At 34.6% G+C, this 16,940-nt stretch overlaps 1 protein-coding gene across 1 annotated transcript; it reads right to left on the bottom strand.

The window, feature by feature from the left end:
- Positions 1-196: 196 nt before the first annotated feature.
- On the bottom strand, positions 197-16,604 carry LOC113859850 (kinesin-like protein KIN-12D). Its single transcript, XM_027492522.1, has 38 exons — positions 16,506-16,604; positions 15,815-16,424; positions 15,551-15,706; positions 15,380-15,463; positions 14,890-15,009; positions 14,644-14,757; positions 14,472-14,555; positions 14,203-14,363; positions 14,047-14,121; positions 13,877-13,964; positions 13,738-13,796; positions 13,580-13,643; positions 13,427-13,492; positions 13,151-13,339; positions 12,613-12,717; positions 12,291-12,526; positions 12,137-12,206; positions 11,983-12,045; positions 11,664-11,708; positions 11,501-11,580; positions 11,370-11,418; positions 9,835-11,167; positions 9,491-9,765; positions 8,928-9,374; positions 6,267-8,420; positions 5,717-5,824; positions 5,515-5,636; positions 5,299-5,386; positions 5,131-5,205; positions 4,720-4,965; positions 4,534-4,632; positions 4,171-4,245; positions 4,041-4,099; positions 3,806-3,917; positions 779-949; positions 629-694; positions 428-547; positions 197-334 (listed from the first exon to the last, which is right to left on the bottom strand). Exons 2-38 carry the CDS (start codon positions 16,421-16,423, stop codon positions 197-199), a joined length of 8,205 nt encoding a protein of 2,734 aa, XP_027348323.1. The 5' UTR covers position 16,424; positions 16,506-16,604.
- Positions 16,605-16,940: the final 336 nt, after the last annotated feature.

Raw genomic sequence — 16,940 nt, forward strand, 5'->3', positions numbered from 1 at the left:
ATTGTTGTTTGGTACCTTAAAAACTTCAAACACAGTGATCTCTTAACCTTGTCCCGGATTAGATCATAGAACTCTTTTAATTATAACAATAATAATATCATTTTCTCATTGAACTGTACATGCATGTTATTTACACGTTAATAAAAGAATATAGCATGAATTGGCTACACACAACAAAATACAACAACACTGTTTACTATCGTTCAAAACTGGAGAGGAATGGACCTTGGGATGCCCTTGGTGGAGTTGCACGATTCTCCTCGGATCTCAAATTCAAAGGAGAAGCTTGTGGCATGAGCTCAGATAATCGAATCTTTTCATTAATAATTTTATTCTGTGTAAAAGGAGCACAACGAGTCCTTTAAATTTTGACTTGGAAGGATTCGCATTCGAATTAATTACTCTATTTTGTGTATTGTGTGCATACCTTAAACTTCAAATCTTCTTGTTCCATTTCCAGACAAGTTATCTTATTTTTGAGCTCCTGTAAGGCTTCCTCAGCCATAGAAGGGTTTACTTCTGCGGTGGATTTTGTTATTCCAGCAGCCTGAAAATAAAGCATGAATCATTATCTGAGCCTTTGTTTAGTGCATTGGAGAGGTTAGAAGACAAGGGGCAGAGCAAGAACCTTTAAAACATTAGTGGACAATCTCAGTAATTGCTGTGCTAATTGTACCTTCTCTTCCTCGATCTCCTGTGGTATATTGTTCACAAAAATATTTAGATATTTATTTAGCTACTTAAGTACAACACACCACTTCTTTGGTAACTGACGAACCTTTAGCTTTATCATCACACGCTGCTCCTCATCAAAATTAATACATGGTTTCGCCCCGGCAGAAGCACGAATACGAGCAAGATCCTCTTTTACACGCGAATGGAAGTTCTCTGCCCTCCGTAGCCTTGTGCTGAGTTCTTCGTTTTGTATCTTTAACTTGTTGTTTTCCTCCTGTTGCATAATTCCACGATTAAAATGCACGATTGAATTCCACGAACGGAATTATAAATTAACGATAACATGCCAATTATTATCATTATCTCAATACCATAATAACAAAACCTTATCTCACCGTGTAAAATTGACTATATGTTATGATGACATCACAAAACGTTAGTAAAAATTAAATTCTCAGATATTATTTAAATCATGAGATTTCTCTTAATATTTTTTTCAAAAATTTGAGATATTCCTCTACCTCTTTTAATATGCCTTTAATAACCTGTTATACACGTTTAATAACCTTCAAATCTTAAAATTCATTCACTTTCCAATTCTTTTTTTTTTCTCTTTGCGTTCAAATCACCGTTTAAATAATTTTAATAAACACTTTATTTTAATAGGAGCTACTTTAATATTTTCTCAAATACAATCAATTTTTTATCATATAATTTTTTTATGCAGTCACACATGTATTTTACATTATCATTTCTGCAATTTTTACTTCTTTTCTTGCATTGCTCCTTGAAAGCCTAAGATTTGCTACAATAGAAGATTAGTTATATAATAATATAATAAAACTTCATTTTAAGCTTGATAAATATTTTTTACAGTAATAAATAATTCATGACGTCTTTTCTTATTTTAACCACTAAATTTGTATTCAATGTAATATCTTCATTAATTTCCTTATATTTTGAAAAAATGACCATCAATACTTAAACTTAGAAACATTTAGTATGATATTATAAATTTTAATTTCTAAAATGTTTACATCTTATTTCTTACTAAAATTGCTATACATATGTTTTGTTTTACTCCTATTGAAACAAAAAATTAAATTTTAAAATTTGTTTGGAAAGCTCAAGTTTAGGGTTAACTTTCTTTTTTTCATGGTTTCTCAATGAGAATTGTCATTTGCAAAAAAATATGAATTTAATTTATCTTTTTATATCACTTACAAACACATTTAAAATTAGGCTAAATTAGAAGGATTCAAGGATAACTCTTTAAATCAATTGTTATGTAAGAATCTTTAAATGCACTTTCCAAAAAGTTTTTATACTTATTGTATGTTTTGTTTAATTCAAATATAAAAACCTAAACATTTTTTTCTTTTCAAAAACATTGACAGCTCTTCTCTTAACACAATCATAAGCCTTTTTCAAGTTAATAAAATAATATATATTTTTTGGTTTCATTGCTTTTCCATTGACCTTGTTAGAAGATATATAATTTGTGTTATAAATCTTTCAATAAAACCTAATGTTGTGTTTGGATGAAAAATTTTAAAATTTTAGAAATTATAAAAGTAATAATAAGGGATGCATAGTGAAAGTTAAGTATGAGAGAAGTAATTAATGATTAATATAAAAAGTTAAACATAACAAAGATTTTTAAATTCTCTCTTCAATAAGTCATTTGAAATATTTTTACTGAACATAAATATTATCTTGTTAAAATTATGTAGTATTTAAAAAAAAAAAAAATACCTTTTTTCTTATTATCTAAATACATAAATTGTAGTAATTATAAAATACACTATCCAAACACAACCTATGTAATATTACTTTCTTTGATCCTTCTCATAAGATATGAATACCTAATTCATTAAGATCAATAAAAAATAGTCATAAATTTATAATGTATTTAAAGAAAATTCATACTAATAAATAGTCAAATTAATAACTAATATATTAAATAAATGAGTTTTTCCACTTACATAAGTAAAGAAAGTGATTTGTTAATACAAATCTCACAAAAAATAAAGATACAAAAAAAAAAAAATTAAATACATGTGAAAATAAATTTTTGTTTATTTTATTTTGAACCCAAAAAATTAATAGTAATTACTTCTTATAAGACTAGAGAAAACATTCATAATTACAATTTCTTTTTCTTATTTTATACTCAATTATTATTTTCATAATTTTATAAGTCAAAATCTTTCTTTGATCCTTGTGGTAAGATACAAATAACTAATTCATTATGATCAATAAAAAAAATAGTTATATGTCATAAACTTAGTGTATTTAAAAAATACTCATAAATAAATAGTCAAATTAGTAACTTACATATTAAATAAATTTCTGCAAACTTATAAAGAGTGTTTTGTTAATACAATTTTTTTTAAAAAAATAAGGGTACCAAAAAAATTAAAAAATTAATACATCTAAATATAAATTCTTATTTATTTTATTTTGAGCCCAAAAAAATGTATTAATTACTTCTTATAAGACTAGAGAAAACATTTGTAATTTCTTTTCTTATTTTATAAATATTTTTTTCATAATTTTATAATATGGTTGATTAGTTTTATTCATACGTAATTTTTTAGTTAATAACATGAAATAAATTTTAAAATTAGTCATCTAGATCCTATGATTTTCCTATCATTTTCTAAAAACGCTATTAATCTCAAACTTTGTTTAATAATATTTATTTTACCTTTTTTAAGGTAAAATAGGTCAAAAATTGGTCTAACCGGCAATCTATGAACCAATTCAAGAGTTTACTCCAGTGCTACTAGATTTAGGGCTGCGATAATGAGGTAGGAAGCAAACGTCTAGGCAAGTAAAATTATAAAATCTTACCTTAATTTTAGCATGATGATGAATACGCTGCTGAAGGTTTTGCTGACCAGACAACTTCTTCATTTCTTCCTCCATTTCCATTACTTTATTTTTCTTGCTTGCATTTTCCATCTGCACAAAATGGGGGCACCAGAGCTCGCCAATTAGAAACGAAAGAGAAATAAATTCACCCCACAAAAGGAGAGATTGCATGGGATATTATGGAGAGAGTTACACTTTCTAATGAATAAACTTTTTTATTCCTTAACCATCATAGAAGTTTTAATCTTTCTACCTTCAGCATTTCATTTTCAGTTTTTAGTAACTGGTCTCGCTGCCGAAGGTTTTCCAATGCAATTTGTGCGGCAACTAATTCGGCTTGCTTCCTATCCATTTCTTGCAGCCATCTGACAGGTAGGAATTTAGAGTCATAAAAATTGTATATATAAGAAAGGAAAATAAAATAGTCTAGCATCTGAAATTCGATTCTGAAAGTTCCAAAAAAAGGGAAAAATCTGAAATTTAATTACCCTTTTCTCTCTTCAATGAATTCATTCAGCTGCTTCTTTAGTTTAATAACCTCCTGTTCCTGAAATAAACAAGCATTCAGCTTAACTAAGCTTCCGCAAAATAACAGCGCAGTCTAGTTCAAATGATTACCTTCTCTTGAGGCTCCAGAGTGAGAAATTGGGCTTTCTCTGTAATCTTCTGCACTTGCTCATTATCCAGTAGTGACTACATCAATGAAAGGAGATTAAAGGTGAATGTTTTTTGGTGAATAGACCTCTAGATATTCTTTTGTAAAAACCTTTTTTGATATTTATATCTTCCTCACTTTTAAGGGAATGATTACTGAATTTCCTGTTTCTACCATATATCCACGATTATAAATTACAAGGGCATAATTTCCTTTCAAAATAATGATTAAATGAAACACTTTGATCTTCCTTTATGTATCCCAAAAATGAAATATGAAAACACAAAGGCATGCCAAGAAAAATTGCCTAAAGTAGATGAGTTTACCACATAAGTCGTCATATCCAACTTTACTCCAAGTAAGTCTCGAATTACATCATGGGTCATGCTCTCAGCATCTGCTAATCTGGCATTCAGAGAAAATATCTGGACAAGAAAAAGGAAGAAGGATATAGAGGCCCATAAAGGAAAAGCCAACCACTGTAGAATATACGATTGAAGAGAAAAGCCAACCTCTTTCTGTCGAATTGCTGCCTGGGATTCTAGTTCTTCAATGCGCAGTCTTGCAACAGACAGCTCTTCAACCTTCTCAAATTTTATCTGTTGTGCCAAGCCCAACCCAATGCATTTGAAAGGAGAACCAGAACCTCGAGACTTGGTGGCATTCTTCTCAGATTTATTATTAGACAAAGCATTGGTGGAATGGGTAGAAAGGCCTTCAGGTTTGACATGCTCAACCATGGCTTCCAATGCTTTGAACTGATTTAAAATAATAATATATTTAACATAATGATTATAAAATAGCTTATAAAGAAAGAATGCAAGATTGATCTCCATGTGAATATCTGGTCCTGCTGAGCTTTAAACTATAACTATTATGACATCCATGTACATTTTCTTAATACAGTTACTATAATTACTTACTTTCTGCCTGTACTCCTTGGCCTGTGCTTCAGCATGCAAATTTAGCTCGGAAATATGAGCTTTCATTTGTGCAATCTAGCAGAGACCAGCCATTAAAAATGGAATTTTTATTTGTTATCCGAAACTTCAATCCAAAAGACATGATTAGTCAAGGTGTAAAAGTTTTACCTCTGTATCCTTTCCTGCCAAATCCCTCTTTAGAACCTGTACGTGATTTAGGGCTTCGTTGAGGCTTTTTTCTTTGTCATTCAAAAATCTATAGTAAATGAAGAGAAACAGAAAAATGTTTAATATTTTTTTTAGCACAGCAGATATGCAAATGCCTATGATAAAGTAACCATATATACGCAAAAAGGTGTGTAGTTGGGAATCAATGGCCTAAACCTTCTCATGTCACCATCAGCATTTCTAACATTTTGCATCTGATCTTTTAATGCATGAAGCTCCAATTCTAAGTCTTCTCTTTGCAGCCTTTGTCGTTCTGCTTCTCCTTTAATTATGTCAACCTGATCAAAATATGAAACGAAGTGTAACGCCAATGTAGACAAGCTTCTTGTCAAATATTACCCACGAAAATGCAACTCACTTTGTTTTCTAGTACATTTACAGTATTTTCCAGTTCTTCAACTGATCTCTCTAGAAGCTTCACCTCTTCTTCCTTGTCCTCGGCATAAAGTTTTCTTGTTTCTGCCATCTGCAATTATGCACAAATTTAGGACAGAAATGACAAAAACAGTCAGTCATCTAATTCATGTTTTTAATCCTTACAGTTGTTGCCGCTGAGTTTATCACTAATGCAGAAGCAAATCAATGGCATGGGAAAATTTATTTTTCAAGGATCAAACTTTTAATGTCAGGTTATCAATATCATATGCATCAATCTCTCTTGAATTCTGATTCTCAACTTCTGCTTTCTTAATTGTTTATCTAAATTGCATATAAAATTGTATAGATGCTAGAGTTGAAATATGTGCAAAGTTATCTGTCTCTAAAAACTGTACAACTAAGTGCAAATGCCACATCCATATTGACATGTTAGAGCTGCTAAAGATACAGCAGCTCCTTAAGACATGATGCTACAGAACAAAGTTCTTCAGGTTAGGAAAACATGAGTTATTAATTGATAAAAGCATTACCTTCTGAGCTTCTTGAGCAATTGCATCATTAGCTTCAGCTTGAGCTTCAGCCTTTTCAAGCCTGTCGTTGAGACAAATTACTTGACCCTGAAGCTGATCCCTCTCAATAGTGACTTCATCCAGATCGCTACTTAGGTATTTAATTGAATCATTCATTTGGCTAAGAACACTGCTCATTTCCAGGACTTCATCTTTAAGACTCTCTGTCATCTTCATTCTTTCTGTTAGCTCATTGTCAGTCAGTTTTCTTGCTGCCAAGGCTTCTTCAATATGATTTCTAAGTTCTTGATTTTCACTGACTTTCAACTTTAGAGCCTCGCGTTCTTTTGAGAGCTTCAACTCAAGAGCTGTAATTATGCCCGATTTTTCCTGCAACTGAGCTTCAAGCAATTGACAGTTCGCAACAATGTCAGAAAGCTCGCTTGATTTAACAACAAGATCTGTTTCTAATGCTTCCATTGTAGCCACCATTTCTTCAATTTCATCTTTTTGGTCTTTACAGTTTGATGCAGATTCCTGCAGTAAGCTCAGATCATACAGCAGCCCTTTTATCACATCATCCTTTCTGGATAACTCATCCTGCAATAAACCCTGCAATCTAGTTAACTCTGAATCCTTTAGGTTCAGCTCATTCTCAAGTCTGCAAGATGAATCTTGCAACATGTAGTTTACTTTCTTTAACTCTGCATTTTGATGTTCAAGAAAAGAAATCTGATGAGAAGAAAATTCAGAAGCCACTTCCTTCTCCATGATATTACCAAGTACTTTATCATAATCAGTTTCTAGATCAAGAATCTTATCCATCAGTCTTTTCTTGGCCTCTTGAACTTCAAAAAGTTCACCTTTCAATGCATTATTAGAACAAGCAACATCCTTTAGAAACTCAATTTTTTGTTCCAGGACCGTGTTTACTTCACCCATCTCTGTAATCCTTGAGACATTCTGGTTTAATTCCTTTAGAAGGTACTGCCTTTCCACTTTTGTCTGCTGAACATCTCTTTTAAGAAGTGAAACCTCAACCTCCTTATCCATCAAAATTTGCTCTGCTACCTCAGTTTCTACCTGGGAATAGATTGTTTCTTTCTTCAGTTGCTCAATTAATGTAGAGTACTTGACAAAATGCTCTTCCATATCAGCTATATTACATGCCATATTTTTAACTTCAGACGCATAGATAAGTGATTCGAAGTCTTTGGCACACCAATCTGCCATAAAAATTTCAGCTTGAGACTCAATGACTTCCACTTTCTGTTTCAGCAGTTTCTCTTGATCTAAAAGGGATGTCACGACATCTGTATTACTCAGATCCAATTCCCTCATTAACAAAGCTAGTTGGGATCCCATTTCATTAGACCTTTGCAACATCATCTCCTCCTGAAGCTGTAGGTCCGATATGTTCTTAGCAAAAGTGTTTAGCTTGATGGTGATTTCTCCAGCTTCTACTTCTTTCTTAGTAATGCGATCAAAACTGTTTTTGATGTCAGCCAGCAGCTTCCCTTTCAAGATTCTGCACATATCTAGCTCTTGCCTTGTCCTATAATTGTGTTCCTTCAAATTGCTTATAACAGAGTTTGATTCACACAAGCCATGTGAAAGCAAACCATTTTCTGCATGCATCCCTGTTACTGTTTCCAGCAGAATACCCATGTGACAGAGATGTAGCACAGACATAGCACAATCTTTAAAAACTATCTCAGACCATATATTCTCAAGCCATGGCTGTATCAACCTTGTGGAATATAAAAATTGAGACTTGAAGCACTCTAAATCACAAGCTAAAGACATGAAATCTTCCTTTGACATCAAATGGACCTCTTTAATGACATCATCCAGCTGACCAACTAAATCCCTTGTTTCCATAAGATTTGATTCAACGAGGTCCTCTATCTCCCGATGCTTCAAATCAACAACAGTTTGTAGGCTTTCAATATTGCTGACTAATGTACCCTTCTCACTGAGTAATGTGGCTTCTCTATCTTTCAGACTTTCTATATCAATCTTCATGGATTCATTAGCTATCACTAATTCATTGATCATAATATCTGCTTCTCTGATTGTATCTTGCGCTTCTTCAAATTTAGCAAGAACACAAGAAACCTCTTGAGCTTTCTGAGCTTGAATGATCTTTGCCTCTCCAACTTCAAGTTCAAGGTACTGCAAAGATAAAAGCATATTGTATGAAATATTGTTGAATGTTTATTCATTCAACCTTAAAATTAAAGTGACTGCCTATCTGCCTGAAGGAGTACAAGCATGTGACAAGAAAAGCAAGTTAATGCACATTGTTGAAATTATATAGTTTTAGGAGCAGGAGGTAAAAAAAGAGAATAGAAACTGAATACAATAAAATTGATATTTACTTGATTAGATGTGATGTGTTGTAATCTTATGATCAAACCTAAAGTACTAACCTTTATTTATATCAATAATCCTAAGTATCTAAAAGTGATAAATCAAAAGATATCCAGAAACATGGAAACTAAGAAAATACGAAAACAAATCGAAAGAGAGAATTTCTAAGATACTCTAAAATAATTTAAGACATGATTTGATATTATAGGATATTCTAATACATAATCAACAATAAGAATGATGTAAGAGAGCAAAAACAGTAAGATAGGTTTCATACTGCACATTATATTTCATTCACAAAACGACTACCTCTTTCCTTTGATGCCAAAGGGAGCCAGCTTCTTTCAGAGGTTCCTCCAGGTCTCTAAGTTTGTCACTGAGTACTTCAATCTTGACATTGAATTTCCCTTCAAAGAGGTCCATAGCTTCTTGTAGGGAAAGTATCTGAGGTGCAAGGCACTCTATGCTTTCCCGACTCTTCTTTTCACACATTGACATCTCCTTTTTCTCTTCATGCAATCTGGTCATCTCATATTGCACTTCTTTTAAGCTTTCAAGAGCACATTCTATTTCTTTTCTCAGAAGTGTAATGGTATGGTCCCTTTCACATGCACCCTTGCAAACTCTTCTTGATTTATGGTCTTTCTTTTCATATCCACTTTTGGTCAATTTAAAGGGTAAATCAGCCAGTTCAAGCATAGTTTTTTCAACAGAAAGTGGATCTGAATCACTCTTTTGATGTGGTTCAGAACTCATCTGCAACAATGCAAAAACATCAAATACTGAATAAAAACCATTTACAGATCACAGCCTTGAAGGAAATAAATGTGGCATTACCTAAAGTAATCTATCAGAGAGCAGCATTATCTTACCCTTGGTTCACCATTATCAATATAGTGTGATGTGCATGCATCCAATGATTTTCTATCTTCAAGACTTTCAGAACGGTCTGTAATAGAGGCCATGCATGACCTGATTGAAGAGACACCATCTTGTAATGTCACTAGCTGCTCCCTTGTCTCCAAAATGGCATTCTTTTCAATATCCTCAAGCTTTTGTTCCAAGGCACAAGAATGTTCTTGCTCCTCAGACAGCTTCTGCCATAATTCATCACATCTTTCCTGCAACTCTGCTATCTGTCTCTCTGCTTGTACAAGTGAAGTGGATTGATCAATGAGAAGGGAATCTTTCCTATGATTAGTCTCCGCTAATTCACTGAGCAGAATATCCTTGTATTTTATATCATCCAGGTGACCAAGATTCACCTCTGACAATCTATTTACAACTACAAAAGCTACTGTTGCACAATTTGATGCTTTTCTGATTTTATTTTCTGCCATCATCAACTGCTCCTCTAGCTGTGCCACAGCAGATGTTTTTCCACTCAGCTGTGAGGTCAATAGGAGAATTTCTTTCTCTTTTTCAGCACACTCCTTCTGGTGGGCTTCAGTAATCACCAATGCTGCACTTCGTAAGGACTTCAGCATACACTCCATATCACTCCTTTTATTGCTTGCATCTTCCAAACATCTTCTGAGTTCATCAATTAGTAATTCCTTCTCAGAAATGTTTCTAACGATCATGCCTACTTGTTCAGAAATCCAGATCCTTTTCTGTGGAAATGAATTTCTTATACGGCCAAGTTCGTCAGAGGCATCAACAAGTGCCTCACATCCATCAGCAAGAATCTCTTCAATCTCAGATGTTAATAATTCCCATTCTTCAGCCAGTGATCTGAGTTCTCTACCTTTCAGGCCAATCTCTTCCTTTAAACTTCGATTATCATCAACAGTAGCAAGTAATTTTTCCTGCACTTCCTTTACTTCAGTTTCCAAATGCAATATACTTTCTTTCATTTCTATTTCCTTCAAACGACTATCATTAACTTGTTGCTGAAGTAGAGCAAGTTCTTCCTGCATACACACTATCACCTCAGCTGTTTCAGCTTCAGCCTGCCGACGCACTTCATCCATCTCTTCCTCATTAGATATCTGAAATGCACGATCACTTTGGTACAACATGTTCAGTTGCTTGGCTTTTTCAAGAGAATCATGCATCCTTCGGAGTTTTACCTGTAAGGGGGACTCATTTTCAACCTTTAGATGATTTGAAAACAAATTATCTCTTAACTCGTTAGATGTAAGTTGGTTCTTCAAAGTCATGATTTCACGCTCTTGTTTCCCCGTAAGCTCCAAATAATGGCTGTTCTTGTTCCTCATCCCATCTTTTTCTTTGATAGATAATATTTGTTGTGATTCAAGAGCTTCAATAACAGATTTTGCCTCTTTCAGCTCATCATTTGCATCTTCTAATTGTTTGCTGGTCAGCATAAGCTTGTCTTGTGCCAACTGAAAATCCCGATTTAAGCAAGCTGTCTGCTCCTCCAATATACCACGGAAAATCCTCTCTTCCTTCAGAATGATCTTTACTATATCTAATTCCAGGTGCAAATTCAAGATATCATCTGTGTGTTTTAACATTTGAGATTCATGCTTCCCCCCCATCTGGGGAACTGCTTGAGCTTCACAAACCATTCCTTTTGTAGAAACCTGAAAGCAATGATGATAAATATTATTTCACATGACACTGAACTATCATCCATCACTGGGGGTAGAAAACAATGTATTTGTAGAAAATAAAGAACATAATGTGTATGAAATTTGCAGGTCAAAAGAATTCACATGATTTGTGTTTTGTATAGTATTGTTAAGAACAAAACAAAGAGATGTTATATCTGAATAACACAACTACCTTTGTGGCATTTTTGCTGCTTATCATTGGGTGAAGAGAATCTAATTCCCTGTATAAATATGCAATGCAAAAAAAATTAGGATTTTTACAGGCAAAATTTGGAACTTTAATATTTTAAGCAAAAATCGTACCTACTGAGTTTGGCATTCTCCTCTAAGCAATATTTTAAGTTACGCCTGCATTCCTGTAACTCATCAAGGGTGTTTATTAGCTGCAATCCATAAAAAGAAATGGTCACATGTTACAGTTTTGACATAAGAAAAGGTTACATTATTACAAAGGCAAGAATAAAACCTCTTGATCATCAGAGTCATTGTCTTTCTTGCAGCACTGAGTTTTCTGTACCAGTGGGGTAAATGAAAATTGTTAGAAATATACTTTATTTTAGCATAAACATCAACAGTCAATTACTGCTTCAATTAAGGGGCTATTTTTGGAGTTTATTACTAGTCTAATAATAACTGTACTCCATACCATACTAGGACAAATATATCCTTGTGTAGTCTGGTTTAGAAACATAATTTCAGCATGCATTTCATTTTAACAGGCAACAAGGGAATGAAATTTTTCAATGAATGAAATCATGAACTGCTTCAGGTAACTATAGACTGACCTCCAGCTGAATGTCGTGATTTGAATTGCCCTGAATGCTGTTTCTTCCATGAAATTGAAGCAACTGCAGAACAGAAGTTTTTCAAATAGGAAGCTTACACCAAGGAATCTAGAAGGGAAATTATTTCTGTATTAAATTCTAGAAACACAGGTACCTGTTCCCTCAAAGAAGACACTTCAGCCAAAAGAATCTCTCTCTCCCCTTCTTCATAGAACTCTTGATATCTGTGATAGTCATGGTAAGGGAACTATTAAAAAGATAAAATATTTCATACTCTTTCTCTAGAGACCAAAAAATAGATATATCACCTTCTAAGTTGGTCTAGAAGTCTGATATTCTCTACAGCAAACCTAGTAACTTCAGGATTTCGATCAAGTTTGCCCTGAAGTATCTGAATTTCATCAGACAGCGCTTTATTTTCTTCCTGCAAAAATGTGTCTGCAGGAATGGAACTAGCAACCCGGGATTCCAATCTATGAATTTTGTCTTCACGAAACCTAAGCATCATCTTGCAACTCCTAGTGTCCTCCTCTCTTTGACGAACCTGAGTAACAATGGATTTAAGGATAAAGAACTAAGACAGTTGACATATGAAACTCCAACAGCAAGAAGATCTTATAAGAGAAATACCAAACGGTTTAGTTGTTCAATTTCTGCTTCGAGTTGCTTAATAGAAATTTCTGCCATCTGCTCTCTTCTCAAAGCACCAGCAAGAGTTGTTTCCAATGATTTTAACTGAGCAACAAATTATTTTGAATATATAAATGAAGGTGTGGGAGATAAAACTATATTGTCACTTCATGATGATGCTAACTATTGTGTAACTTGCTTTTAGGAACTAACGGTAGATGTTAGTTTAGGCGTACAAGAAGACTTTAACCATCATGGGATCTTGAGAGGGCCAAATGCACGAACTCATAAGACATTGCCTTACCATTGTGCCAAGCTCCACCCCCTCATCGAAGCTAACAGTATAATCACTACTTTTCGTTTTACTTCAATTATCTCTTATAAAACACATGACGAATTACTAAGGTGAAGTCTTTAATTCATTATATCTAGAAGAAACAAGGCAGGAAAATAATAGAAACATTGTTTCCATCCTCAGACATAAATTGTATCATTCCACTGGACCTTCATTAACCTAGAAAAGCCTAGCCAAGTATACCTGTTTGTGGGACATTCTAATGCCCTTCGATTCATAATCAGACATATTATCTTCATGATCATCCATGTCAGGTGCATTTTCTGAGCAACAGTTGTCTTCTAGTGATTGTTTTATATCCCTGACTGATGCCAAAGAAAAGGACAGAGACCTGGAGACATTCTGATGTCGTTTGAGAGTAGAAAGCTCCTCCTGCTCCAGAATTTCACCATTTTGAGTTAATTTATCTAGTGTCGACAGTGACACAACACATATACTACAATAAATAATTAATACTACCTTCAAAAGCCGAATTTGATGCTTTAAAGCAATTACATCCCCAGAAGAATCTTCATTCACCACAGCCTACAAAATCAAGATACAGAATGTATATAGGTTGATGAGATTCATTCCTTTGAAAACAATTCAAACTGATCATAAAATGGCACTCACATTATTTTGAATAAGTTTAGCTCTCTGAGCAAATTTAAGTGTATTCAATGTTTCAGCAGCACAGCTGCAAAAGTGAAATGGGTAAAGCTCCATCAAGCTTCTATTGCAACCTGTAAAATTTTAATGAAGGAAACATAGTTCCAGACAAACGAACAAACCAGATAGAAGGGCTGACATTGGCAATGATCATTGTTTTCGAGTTTCCGCCAAGAGAGTCCTGCATTTTATGCAAAAACTAGTGATAAATAAGAAGAAATCTGACAATGAAATATCAAAGGAAACTAGTATGCAATCAACCTGAAGAAGAAAAGTTAGCCTGGAATCTCTGTAAGGGACATGCCTCTGCTTCCCATTTGCCACATCCACTAGTATCATAATAACGTGACTGCAGGAATGATCAGAGAATACTGGTTATACAATGAGAAAGCAAAAGTATGACAATTTGAAATCTTTATATTAAACAATACCCCAAGGTAGATAATGATTTATTGATATTAGCCGCTTCTTTTAAACGCTCCCCCTCAGCACCAGAAGTTTTCTGTCTGTTATAAATGATAATTTGGTTAGTATGCACATACATATTCCAAGCTACATCTGTTTCAATCAATCTAGAAGCTCATTACCTTTCTGACCCAGCTAGATCAACCAGGTTTAACCTTGCAAAGCGATAATTAGTGGTAGAATCTTTTTCCCACGTGCTCTCGATTACACATGTAAAAACACTATGGGACCTACTGCTCTCTCTATTCATGTTTGTTGCTGCAACTTTTCTATTTGCAGAACCCTACATGTAGAAAACTACAACTTAATGGAAGAATGTGCATTTAAAATAACTGAGAGAGAGGGATTTGTTTGGGATTCCTCAAAACATGATGATTCCAAAGACTAGTACCTGAATTAGAAGCCTTATAATGTCACTAACACTCTGAACCTCAAACTCAGATAGGTTTTCAACATATACACCCTTCTTGACATCCTCCCGCAGCTATTAAAAGGACAAGCAGCATTGAGAAATACTTTAAAATGCTTTAACAGACATCTGATGAGTAAAGAACTAAACTTACTAGCAAATTAGTAGACGAAGGATCAAGTAGATCTGTAATATTTTCATTGTAAATCTCCAAGAAGGAACACTTGCAGTTGTATTTTAAGTTCTCATCTCTCCGGCTTTCCTCTTCCTGAAAATTTGGTGGGAGAGGAAAAAATTAAAAATTGAAAACAGAAATATGGACTAATGATCAGTACAGATTAGTTATTAAAACAGACTTCTTAATATATAAAACTGAAATGGCCACGAAAGATGAATTTACAGCTTGGATCCTGGCAAACAGAAACTCAAATATACGTGGTGTCATTCCACGATGGGGACTAGGCTTCACGTCCAAATCTTCAATTTCACCAAGCATTGTATATGTTTTCCCACTTCCTGTCTGCAAAATTAACATACTCAGTTATCGTCTTTCTGTTAAAACAATAAAGCACTTTGTTTCCTATCTTAGTCAAATCAATGTCACCCACAAGTCACAACCCATATCTGATTATGTTACACAACACTCTAGAGCAGACAATCTCTCAACAGATGGCATCGATTTTACCCCTGGCAAATAATCCATATACTGGCAAACACTGATATGATATCACAAATTCCCTTTTTAATTCAGAATCATGTTAATATCCAATAGGCATTATATTAGAACTGTACCTAGAAGTCTGTTTATCTACATGTTAACAAATGATAAATCTTATTGCAGAAAAGATAATGAGATAATCTCAAACATACAGCTTAGTTCAGGATAATACCTGTCCATATGCAAACATACAGCTATTATATCCTGAAAGGCAATTCTCTACCATTGGAAGACCAGCCAATCTGAAAATCATTTCCTACAAAACCATAAACCAGACACTGAAATTAGCAACTTCATCTAAAGAAATTTGCACCATGAAACAGTTTTTACAATGTTATCACACCTGGTCAATCGTTTCACATGCAACATGATCAAAGGTGAACCGGTTTTCTGGTTGCCCAATCCAAGTAACGCTCTGAGAGCCTTCTTGTTTGAGGCATCTGTTATAACCATGCATACTCCGCTCCATGCTATTGAGAGGACGAACGCGAATAATAACCTACACGTGATGCAAAATCACGTCACAACAAGCATCAGAACTCAAAAATCCTTCCTATCCAACTTAAATTAGGCCCAATTGAATCCAATATCCTTCTCTCACCTGTACATTGTGGTTAATCCAAAATGAAGAATCTTCTTTGAGGTCGAAGTGAGGAACTTCAACCGTGTTAACAACCGTGGGCGTGCAAGCTGAAATAGGAACCCCTTTATACAACGCAACATAGTTCCCCAAACGCGCACTGAAGCTTCCATCAGCTTTACTCCGAATACTGGAGTTCGGAGGCTTTGTTACACTCTTCGTTGGAGTGCTCTGCGTGGAATTGCTCTCGGAACAAGCCGCGGCACTCGAAGCTCTCCCTGCGGTGCGAGCCACACGCGGAGTGACATTTCCAACTCCAGATCCTCTCCTTTCATCACCCAAGGACGAAATGCCGTCGTTCTTGTGATGCCAACCGAATCTACTTTTCCACTGTGAGTGCTTATCCGGCGTGCGAAGCTCGGTTCCTCCTCCTCTACCTTTGTTATTATTGGCCTTCGATGGAGTCCTCTCGATCTTGCTTTCGTAACTCGCATCGGGTTCTTGAATTGTGTTCAGTGGAGGTCTAGAACCTTCCGCGAACCTCTGAAGTGAGGTAGATGAATCCCCAGGATCCACATTCTCAGTTTCTTCGTGTTTGCCGGCGTTTCGGCGTGGGAGTTTGAAATCCCTCAGCATTCTGGCATAGATAAAAACTCATGAACGATGCAAAATTTATATAAACAAGAGTTTTGCGTTTGCAAACAAGAGTTCGCAATACCTGAAAGAGGAGTTGCAGAACAAAATTCCGAAACGACGAATTTGAGGAGTGCTGAAATCGCTTTGGTTTTCGTTCTGTTGATTCAATATGAGTTCAGCGAGTTGTCGCTAGGGATTTGAGATTGAACTGGAACGTTCAAATTCAACATAGATAAGTTATTCGTACGCACAAACACTCTCTCACTCACTCACTCACTCGGTGTGAGGGGTTCACAGTTTGATTTGAAAATCGCAGTTGAAATCAATGTAGTGAAAAGGAAAAGGGCCTTAGAAATGAATGGCTGAGATATGATCTAGAATTCAAACTGGTGTAAAGGTAAAGTAATCGCGGTTTGGGGATTTGAAATAGCAGGGCATTTTGGTCATTGAATGTGGGTCCATAATTAAGGCAAGGATTCAAAATTTCAACGGCTAGATGCTCTTTAAGGTTATGCGG

The sequence above is a fragment of the Abrus precatorius genome, unplaced genomic scaffold (assembly GCF_003935025.1).
Source record: "Abrus precatorius isolate BTA unplaced genomic scaffold, Abrus_2018 Scaffold2, whole genome shotgun sequence".
Classification (NCBI taxonomy): Eukaryota; Viridiplantae; Streptophyta; class Magnoliopsida; order Fabales; family Fabaceae; genus Abrus; species Abrus precatorius.

Excerpts from the sequence above, each read along its gene's own strand:
- LOC113859850 (XM_027492522.1), bottom strand. The coding sequence starts at position 16,423 with ATGCTGAGGGATTTCAAACTCCCACGCCGAAACGCCGGCAAACACGAA. Across the intron at positions 9,766-9,834 it reads ATACAAGGATATTCTGCTCA|CAGAGAGACAGATAGCAGAG; the intron begins GTGAATTAGCGG and ends CACTTGTACAAG. Across the intron at positions 3,918-4,040 it reads TTCATTGAAGAGAGAAAAGG|ATGGCTGCAAGAAATGGATA; the intron begins GTAATTAAATTT and ends CCTACCTGTCAG.